The 10,941-nt window shown below is 32.7% G+C and overlaps 1 protein-coding gene across 7 annotated transcripts; it reads right to left on the bottom strand.

Annotated features, from left to right (window-relative positions):
- Positions 1-691: 691 nt before the first annotated feature.
- Positions 692-9,011, bottom strand: LOC6555870 (ATP-binding cassette sub-family D member 2). Of its 7 annotated transcripts, none has more exons than XM_026983260.1 (9): positions 8,937-9,011; positions 4,537-5,205; positions 4,384-4,482; positions 4,188-4,327; positions 3,954-4,126; positions 2,465-3,327; positions 2,311-2,400; positions 995-1,120; positions 692-934 (listed from the first exon to the last, which is right to left on the bottom strand). In XM_026983260.1, the coding sequence occupies exons 2-9, from the start codon at positions 5,136-5,138 to the stop codon at positions 835-837; spliced, it is 2,193 nt and encodes a 730-aa protein (XP_026839061.1). In that variant the 5' UTR covers positions 5,139-5,205; positions 8,937-9,011; the 3' UTR covers positions 692-834. The 7 variants fall into 7 exon arrangements, with proteins under 7 accessions (XP_026839061.1, XP_026839062.1, XP_026839059.1 ...); XM_026983261.1 differs by having other exon boundaries at positions 8,901-8,964; XM_026983258.1 differs by lacking the exon at positions 8,937-9,011 and adding an exon at positions 8,734-8,930.
- Positions 9,012-10,941: the final 1,930 nt, after the last annotated feature.

Below are 10,941 nucleotides of genomic sequence, written 5' to 3'. Positions count from 1 at the left end.
AAGCGCTGCATTATATAATTAGATGCCCTCGCAGTAGCGAGTCAGTTAGATTCAAACACCCGAATTGAACTCATTAAGTGTACGCATTAGTTTATAGTGTGAACAATAATTAATAATATGAACAAAATAGATGACAGCGTAATGGGCAGAATGCTGTACTTTTGCATTCGCCGCATAGCCCGTTGTGCCACTCGGCCGACTTGGTCAGCGGGACAACCATGGGACCGCTGACTCAGTGCCTCGTGACCGCTGCGTTCCCCTACCCATTCCATCAGGTGTTTCAACACTTCTGGGCTAACTTATACATATGTACATCACAATTACACAACACCCCGCTTTGAATGCCTAAAGTCATTACTGATTGAAATGTGGATGATTTTCCAATGCTTTTCTGATCATCTGTCACAACTATGTTCGTGCAATATGCATATGATATCTATATATTTTTATTATTCTGGATGTATCTTGGCAGTGCCTCCAACGATAAGTTTATGTACAATATGAAAGCGAACGTTTACCTTAGTCGATATTTTTAGTCACCTTTTGGACCCACCATTTATAGACCGATGCATTATGCTACGATTTGATCAGTCAGACGACAGACTTTAGTTAAAGTAAAAACGCAGCAACACAAACATGTTGATTTTAATATACCTTTTATTTCAATTTACTCTAATTAAAAAAAGGGTTATTTATGACGTTTTAAAGTCTAGGCTTCTTTTCTTGGTGAAATATTTATTGAAAAGGCGATATGGCGATATATATATACATATATATAACTGCAAGGGTATATAAGCTTCGGATTGCGGAAACAAGTTAAGCACTTAGATGGTACTACAATAGAAATTGTTCTTTTTGTTCTTCATCTGCATTCATTTTTCTAAACTGCCAGCTTCCCAGGCCGTCAAACTCCAAAATATGTGTGTGATATTTCCTAAAATGGTAGACATATTTTTAAATTTAGGGAACTTTTTATAATATAGTGTCATCTTACCACAAAGTAGGCCTGTGTGTTATGGTTAACAATGTAATTCCCATTCCTTTAGCAATTTCATAAATCGAGCTTTCAACATCTATAGATACTGCACTCGTGCATTCATCAAGAAGGGCATAGCGCGGTCTAACAGGAACAAGAACAGGAAAAAGATTTCCGATAGTCTTGATTAGCAATTCAGTATAAAAGTTTGCGATGTGAAACTTTGTTCACCGTTTTAAAACATAACATCTTAGGAATAATCGGAAAGAACATGAAAAACTTTGATCACATACATTTTTTCCCCCATTTAACGTAGAGTAAAAGGGTATACTTGATACAGCAGAGCCAGCTATTAGCTCTTCATTCAGACAGACAAACTGATGGACATACGAGCATGAAAACAAAGCGCTCTTCTCTATCTATTTATATGTCAAAACTTAATGACGCCAAAGCTGGGAAAGATTATTTAAAAAACCTTCGAAAACGGACCAAATTTCTTATTAACTTTTTAATTTTTTTTTTTTATTACCCTTGCAGACAGAAGTTTGCATCAGTGAAGGAGACATTTGCAACCAAATAAAGAATATATATTCTTGTTCCCTATCAAGACGATATAAGTATGTCCGTATTTCCGTCCGTTTCTATGCAAACTAGTGTGTCTAAAGCTTTTTGAATGAAACTTATATTATATATTATATATATTACATTATATTTCATTTTTTTAAATCTACCTTCGTAATTTTCGTTCAAAAAGTGTTTTCATTCGGTATACATAGCTGACATACGAACACTCGAATAATTAATAGATATTTAATGAACAATAAACCGAAGCTTTTTGTTTTCGAGCATACAGCATTCTAATTCGATATTAATTACTGCTAGTTCATATCTGGTTTTTTTTATCTAATTTCTATAAACATGCCAAAAAGATTTTGGCTACTCCCACTTAAATGCCTAAAATCTAGTCGAGCCACTGAACAGTTTTTTCTAGGAAGTAAATATTTCTTCGGTTACTATATAGTTTAATCTAAGAAAATGTTCTAATCAATTTCTGCATAACCTTAGAAGCAGTCAGTGCCGTCAGAGGGTTGTAAGCATACATGTCACCGCCGCTAGGTGACTGTGTAAAATTTCGAAAACAGTCGGTTTGTTAACTATAATTAATAATTATTCTGAGATCCCGACATTCTAAGGACAGCAGATCGACGGACAGATATGGCCATGTCAACTCAGTTAGTAGTAACTCGGTTATAATACGATTGTTAAATAAAAAAACGAATACCCTTTTACATTACCAGAAATTAATATGTGCAAGAAAATAAATTCATTCATACCTATGGTAAAACAAACGAGCTATCGCCATACGTTGTTTTTCGCCACCGGATAATATATCCTTCCAATCACGAACAACGTCAAAGCTATCCCTGAAAATAAGAATGGAATTAAAAGTTCCTTACCCTTTCATATAATTAACTAAATATTATTTACCGTTGAGCAATGTGCTGAAGGCTGACCATTTTCAAAATGGAAACTAGCTCGTTCTCAGTTATATGCTTGCGATTCATATCTTCCCGTGTGTCAGGGTATATAATTTGATCGCATAGGCTCCCGATTGACATATATGGACGTTGAGGAATGTAAAACATACATGGGACGTCTTTCACAGGCCTTGGTATTTGCAATTCACCTGCGTATATAGGCCAAAGTCCACTTAGTATTCTAAACAAGCTCGATTTTCCGCATCCATTTGGCCCAGTTATTAACAAATGCACACCAGGTTCTATGCACAATGTAAGTTTTGGTACAACTATATCACAGTTGGGTGTCACCACTGGCACTGCACGAAGGCTTATGGACATATTTTCTGGATCATCTGAATAGATTATGCGACCCTTTGCTATTGGTTTTCCATTCCGAAACTCAATAATACCGTTCGACTGATTGGATTCGATTACACTCGTCTTGCAATAAACTCCCAGAGCGGTTTCCTCAAACACATCCATCATACCAGCCACCCTAAATGTGTAGCCAGCAAGCGACACGATTTCCTTGTAAGAAGACATCAATCGCTCAATAGCATCTGCTGCGGAAATTAGTAAATTTCTAGCAGTAGTTAAATATTGAGTGCGTTCGCTAACTCGCGATTCCGAAATGACCGTGTTGCGAACGGTTGCAAGTCCTACGTCACTCCCTGTCAAAATCGGAAGTGATACCATAATCATTCCAGTACCCGACCAAACATATTTCATAAAAAATTGTTCAAGCATTATAAACCAAAGTTTTTGGTTAAAAATTGTAGTCATTTGATTTACAAGGCGGTTGTACGCTTGCCGTAGCTGCTGCATCTCGACCTAAAATATGCAACAAAAAAATGTTTACTATATGTACATATGTATATTTGTATACAAACTAGTCTCTGCTTTAAAACTATTGGGAATAACCTTTTGAAGAGTTTTGCATTTCCAAGTATTTATATTTGTATTTATATTTTGCGCTGCCTTTGAGGTGTTTTGTTTCAAGGCTAAAAGTTAACAGCTTAGTGGCAAATCTAAGCTATTAGATTGTTTTTATAAATGTTACTCTTAGTGTGAAAGAGTATACTAGGTTCCTTTAAAAGTATGTAACAGGTTGTCCGATTGGACAATCCGTTTGTCTGCCCTGCAGTATACAGAAATAGGTTGGATAATTACTCGCGCCGGCTTAACGTCGTGGTTGTGGGTTAGCCTTAATAAATTTTAAACACCACAAAAATATATTTACATAAAAGGGTCGTTAACGCTTCTATTTGTAACTGTTTGATTAACTCTTGATTAACATTTTTCAACAACATTTTCCCACTGTACTCAAATATATCAACTATTTCATAGGAGGTCACCATTACTTTTAGATTTATATTATTTTACGTACTTTTACAATTTAAACAATTTAATCTTTGTTCTAGGTAAAGGTTCTTGTTTCTAGAGAAAGGTAAACTCACCTTATGACCTCCGTAAAAGGCAATTTCTTCCGCATTTGTTATTATGCGGGAGTGTATATGTCTTAGATACCCATATCTATTTGCCTCTTCCGATACCAGCTGTCCAAACTTCGGTGAAACAATTCTTAATATATGGGCTGTTAGGGCAATAACACCAATTGATAGGGCTGGTCCTGAATATTGGAATAAAATAGTCAGATATGCATATCAAATAAACAAATGAAATCAATTAACCAGTTATAATGTTAGCTTTCATTTTTCTAGACGATCTCATTAGTGCCAAGCCAATAAGCATCAGATCGAAGCATGGTTTAGTCAGGCTACTATACAAATGAGCTACAGAACTTGCAAACACAGAAATATCTTCCGTAAGTCTATAAGAGAGATGACCTTATTAAATGTTTTGTAGCTTTTGAATTATTAAACTTACCTATGATCCGCGTTTTCAATGCGTCCATCCAAATTTGATACTCTGTAGTAGTTTTGATTTTTAAAATAGAGCCGATATGAGTGACGCACAAGCCGGGTTCTAAATTAAAAATGTAATCTTTATATTGCCATAAGTAGTCAAATTTTTATTTACCGGAACGCCAGAGACAGTTTACTTTCGAGAAATCGTATCATGGAATTAACGAACGTAGCAGGGATAGCAATTCCGAACCATTTGAGCAACACTAGGGCAAACTGCTTAATATCCTTTCGCACTATAAATTTAACAAGAGCCCCCTCCAAAGCGGCAACATAAATACTAAGAAACGTTCGAGAAATCAAGCAAAAAGTATGAATGCTTAATAATCCTGTTTCATAGCAGAAGGCCTGCGGAATCATTATTTTTGCCAACATTTTTAAATGTTTTAAAAACTCCTTATTTAGTCCAGGCTCAACAAAATTATTTGTAGTTTTTTTTTTAAGCTGCTGTGCAACCAATAACTTTTCAGCCTCTGCAAGCTTGAAATCCTCTTCAGCGTTACCTCTTATCGATGTTGAAAGTTGGCCATTAGGTTTTCCTTTTTGGGTCCTTACACTATACGTAGTATGAACGTTTTTTACGTAAGGAATGGTAACCTTTATGGTGAGTGCTAGTATAGCACTAGTTACAAGAGCATAGCTTAAAGCATGTTTCGTAATTCCATTATGTTCACATTTTTCTGCAATCCGGTCAACATATTTGGATAAAACACTCATTGTGGAAAGTCTAATTTGTTTGACGTTAGGTTTTATCGTTGGTCAAAACAGTTATTGGAAAATCGGACTGAAAATTATAAATAATATATTAAATTAGACATAGGTAAGAATGAAAATAATCATATTTCGATATAAAATATATTTTCATAATACTGTAAAATAAAGATTTGTTATTTCCAATTTTGTAATTTTGTAATAACGTAAACCGAAAAAACACTTAAATATTTTAAGAGGCCACAAAAATAAAGTCCGTATTGCGTGCGCTCTTATATTGGACTAGTTATTCAGGCCTTTAAATTCATTTTCTTAATAGAAACACGTAGAAATTGATAAGTTCCCAAAACCTTTGATAAGAAACACTTGTTGCCCTACAGATATCTAAGCTTACTCTTCATAGCTATATTTAAAAAAATTTATATTTCTTTCATACATTAAAATACAATTTTTATTAATATGAGCAATTATACAAATATTTACAAATTCTTTTCGGCGAATATATTTTCAAACATAGCAAGGCCAACAATTAAGTAAAATCTTAACGACACATAATAGACCTTTTAATCTAAAAGGCTTTAAACGGATTAGATTAGTAATATAGTCATGCATTTGCACCTTGTACCGACACAAGAAATAATGAAAATAAAGTATTAATTATATGTGGCAACAGAAATGTTTTCAAATATAAAATTTCCCTAGAAAGTACTAAGCTGCTGCGTGCGCTTTATATTCTGAAATGCGTTTTACATCTCAGTCTGCAGAGTAAAGCAGCTAAACCGGGCAATAATTACTTCTGAAAGAAATAACAACGCCCCCTCTACTTTAGAAAGAAAAAATTGAAACATTACAAATTATATACATTACCGTAACTTAGCAATTAATTATACATTTATTTTACTAATCTGTCGATCAAAGCCTCAAAGTTAACTTAATATTGAGGTTTGACCTTAAATGGGCTTCAATATGCATTTTGTCACTCATGGATAGACCGAATCGGCCGTTGATGATGCGGTTCAAGAAGATATATCCTTTATGGAGTTGGTAAAGCATCCATGTAACTGTTGTATACATTTTAACGAGTCTAGTTTACCCTACTAGAAAGGTATATAAGATCACGCAAGTGAATGCCCGATGACAAGAAAATTACCTTTGCAGTACGATGTGTTTAAGCACACATAGGTCTAAACAAAAACCAAAAGACTAAAAAAAACCCAAGAAGCCAAATGGATTCAGCATGGAAAAATCCAGGAAATGCTGAAGCAGGCTTCAGCAAATGGACATCCCCAAATGTGCATCAACAGAAACCAGGTACCAGTACCAATTGCAAACACACTCTATTATATCATGTGACATGTGCAGCAAGCAATTAAATAAAAATAATTAAGAATTCGAAACATATTACAGTAATTAAACAACTCTCTATTTATATATATGGAATATCGTAGAATTTTTTTTTCAAAATTATAAGAATATTTAAATAAATTTGTATAGCACAATAAGAGCAAATGAAAATATACAAAACGGAAATAACTTTAGAAAAAGAAACAAATGTTAATAAATTTGATAAAATGGCTTTAAATAATGTCTTTTTTTTAATAAGTCGAGAGATGTAAAATAAAGAACCTTTGATAACTTACTGATTAACTCAAACCAATACTGCTAGAATAAAACACCGAGTGTACAAAAAAGAATAATGATAAGTAAGCGGAAGAGGACTTTGAAACTACGTTATCGTTTTATTGACTGTAACGAAGAGCTTAGTCCATAACAGACCACATTCTCCACCAATACAACTGTGTACGGCAGTCCGCGTAGTGACGATGAGAATTGAGAGTGTGGTGTGCAAGCAACTCAATTTAAATCTTCATCGCGTTTGAGTAATAGGATTAGATCAGAAAAATGGGGTGAGAGAGAGAAAACTAACATTTTGAAAACCAAAACAAGATGGTTAACTATTAATAAATATATATTAATAGGTAGTAATAAGTAATAAGATATTTATTAAATCTTGAATTAATACAAACTTACGTATGTATGTCATTAAAATGTCATATGTTTGAAATACTAATCAAGGTACATTTGTACGGCTTTACTTGTACGTTTTAGTTTTTTTTTTTAAATTGCTATATTGATTTGATTTTCTTCATGAAGCCCTTATGATACTCAAGTATCACAAGTATCAAGTAAAAGTATATATCAGTAAAAACTAGCTTCTTGCTCCAATCTCTCTACTTGTTTATTTATTTATTAGCCGTTACTCGTAGAGTAAAACCCGCAAACCGACCAAAATTGCCACGCCTACACTTTTGAAAAATGTTTTGATATTTTGTCATTTTTGTATTAGTCTTGTAAATTTCAATCGATTTGACAAAGAACTGATTGTTTCCCCGCCCAAAAACCCTAAAACTGTCACGCTCATACGATTGAACCTCACCGTAGATATGTCACCCAAAAAATGGTTCAATCAATGCCAAGACGTTTGGCAGAAACCATCAAAAGAAAAGGGTATCCCACTTTTTATTAATTTATATTTTGTTAATGTAAGCACCGTTTTTTCAGTGTTTTTCGCATACTCTTTCTTATGCCATGTCCTATAAATTAGTACTTTTTTTTTATAAAATAAGTTAGGTACTTAAAGCTAATTGATATTATTAATAATAAATGTATTAATAGCATAAAAAAATGAAGTCGATATCATTTATATAACTATTATTTTTTGCCATTTTTGCCGGATTAAATAATCTATTTGTGGCATCAAAGTTATGCATTAGAGTGTACGCATACTTTTTCTGGCAAGTGTAAATTCTATTTTCGAAAAATTTGACAGTTCAATTCGTGACATCAAATTACATATGTACATATGGATGGGTGAACAATTTTTGAAGCAGAAAAATTATTTAGAAGGATGGTTCATATTTTTAAGCAACGTTCGACATATTTAGCGGTCGAGATCTATAGAAATGTACATTTGCATGTATGTACATACAACGAATCCAACGCAAAGGTAGCATAGCGCATACGATTTAATTTATAAATTTGTAGTACCTTTGTTGCCAATTTTATTTTTATTGGTAAAAATACTGCAGCGATGCCATTACATTTAAATTCTTACTAAAAAAAAATGTCGTTGTATATAAACGTATACATATCGATATGTACATTAGGAATAAGTATACGAAATATTTGTACATATAATACATACATAGGTTTGTATGTGTACATTAGTATAATACACAATTAGATTTCGTGAATCATGCTTGTTTCCCTAACGTTCAATAAGAATACATAAATACATCTACTTGCATATTTTGTTGGAACAATTCCGTTGCAGTTCAGTTGCATATCTGATTTAAGGCAATGTTGATTAACGATTCGTACTGTTAGAAAAACCCGTTTTTCCCGAAGGATAAAAAGCCAGGCGCATTAAAGAATTTAATATTATGAACCGAACTACACAAGAGCTTAAAGCTTTTTCTTTTCTAAAAGCGTGTACATATCCATATGTGTGAAGTATATGTAGACTGCTTTGAGCGTTTTGTACCATTTAAGTTACATTAAACGTCAATACAGGGCACTTAACTAAATGAATTATCAGTACTTCTTTTTATAGGTACATACAAACATATGCACATTTTGACATGATTTGTCCATATGATCACACCATTTCAAAATGTTTATACGATGGTTAAATGGTACATCAAAAGTAATTGATGGACAATGCATAAGCTGCGAAACACAGGTTTCGTACTTTCAGATTATACATACATATATAAAATAAGTTTATTGAGTTCAGTTACGTACTTTTCCAAATAATATTTTGTGGTAGCGCTATGCATAAAGATAGCGCCGCGTGCTTAGCTACGATTATGGAACGGTGAAAATAAAAAAACGAGTATTCATTTTTAAACTGAAATAAGAGAGAACGCTATAGTCGAGATTTCCGACTATCAGATACCCCTCACTGTGCTAGTAAAATAACAAGTTCAACATTTTTCTGGCATGTCGAACGATAGGAATACTATTTTTTTTTACCTACTCCACTGCTCGCGTCAGCCCCATACAAAAACAAGGCTGATACTTGCACTGAAAACTTAACTCTCTTAATAAAAAAATGTAGTATTAAGTATTTAATTATGAGCAGTAAAATTACATTGCCAGAAAGAGGTTAAAATTAAAATGGATTTTATTCCTAATACACTTTTGTTAACATTACAAAAATATGCTGTGTCCCGTCAATCTAATCCTTGGCGAAGAGATCTCGACGCGTCGGATCCTGGGTGTTACTAGACATGAAGTTGGAATTATACATACATATATAAATAACATATTACAGATAAAAACGTTATAAACATAACAAAAATAACGTAAAGAAAGTATTTTATCTGGATTCGACATTTAACGTCCACCATGGACACGAAATCGGTAGTCTCCCGTTGAGCATCGTCTTCTCCTGAGACTGTCATTCCCCAAGACTGTCTTTTTCCGAGACTTCCTCTCCCAGGATCCTCCCGAGAGGAGATTCCTCTTTTAGTGGGCTCAGATTTTTTAAAATCGGTTCTGTGGGCTAAGTGTTCCCCCCACCTAGGACTAATATATTATTTCACTATCTTGTGAGTCAATGGCCAACAGATTTTTGGAATTATTGTGGCCGTAACAAATTTTATATATTTCTTGAGCTATCGACCACTTTTAATAGACCGCCACGTTTTGTTCACATTTAATCAAATTTTAAAATTAGTTAATTATTCATAACTAATATGTTGTTTTTGAGTCAGTTTCTGTTCGCCTGAGTACTGGCCTGTGTACTTTAATGCCCAAAACTGTCACGCCCACCACCTTTACAAAATTTTACATTTTTTATTTTTCAATTTCTACCGATAATCCAAAAAAATATGAAAATATGAGTAACGGTTATCTGATAGTCGGGAACCTAGCATTCTCTCTTATTTCTTTTATTAAATACACCATCAAAGATTACTCATGTGTTACTGCCATTCACAGTATTAAAAACCTTAAAGCTAATTTTTTTCACTGATAGCATCTCAATATGTCTGAACGATAAAATTGTTTGATTACTTTAATAATTTACTCGTAGCTATAAATATTTAAAATTTTTTTCGCTGGGGCAGATAAAGCTATAAAAAAATTAGATGATTGTCTGATCATCAGGTTCATTCTAACTTACGAAATTCCTGCAATAGATAAATATCCTGGTCAAAATATCCAAAAAGATAAGTTAACCTAAGATAATCATAAACAATAATATATATAATTACTTACTTATAATTCCATATCTTCCTACTAAATGATGTTATGTAAATGCTGTATTTAATATTTATTTTTGCTTGGCTAGCTTATTTAAGGTAATTACATTCAAGAACATGCATACATGTTGCTTATTTTTCAATGTGTACAAGTTTATGAATAATTATAATTCGGAAATATTGTTCGTAAATACTTATCATTTTATTATTATTAAGAGAAATTAATATTCCATATAGATATAAAAATATTTACAGTTTATCATTAATATTTATATTTTATTTATGGCTTCCTAACATGAAAGTTTTTCGGTGCTGCATAGAAATCTTAAAATTATAATCTTACAATTTTATTATTAATTATAATTATTTTTAGAATCCATTTATTTTTGAAGATTTTAACAATAGAAAATAAAATTGCCTTAACTAATCAGTACTATATATTTAAAGTTTAATTGTAACAGGCTTTTTACTTATATTAAACGAATAGAAATTTGTATATTCTTAAGTAAATATTTAAATTTTCATAAGCCAATAAATATGAG

The sequence above is a fragment of the Drosophila erecta genome, unplaced genomic scaffold, assembly GCF_003286155.1.
Source record: "Drosophila erecta strain 14021-0224.00,06,07 unplaced genomic scaffold, DereRS2 tig00000294-arrow-arrow-pilon, whole genome shotgun sequence".
Lineage (NCBI taxonomy): Eukaryota > Metazoa > Arthropoda > Insecta > Diptera > Drosophilidae > Drosophila > Drosophila erecta.
This window is presented reverse-complemented; position numbering and strand designations above follow the sequence as displayed.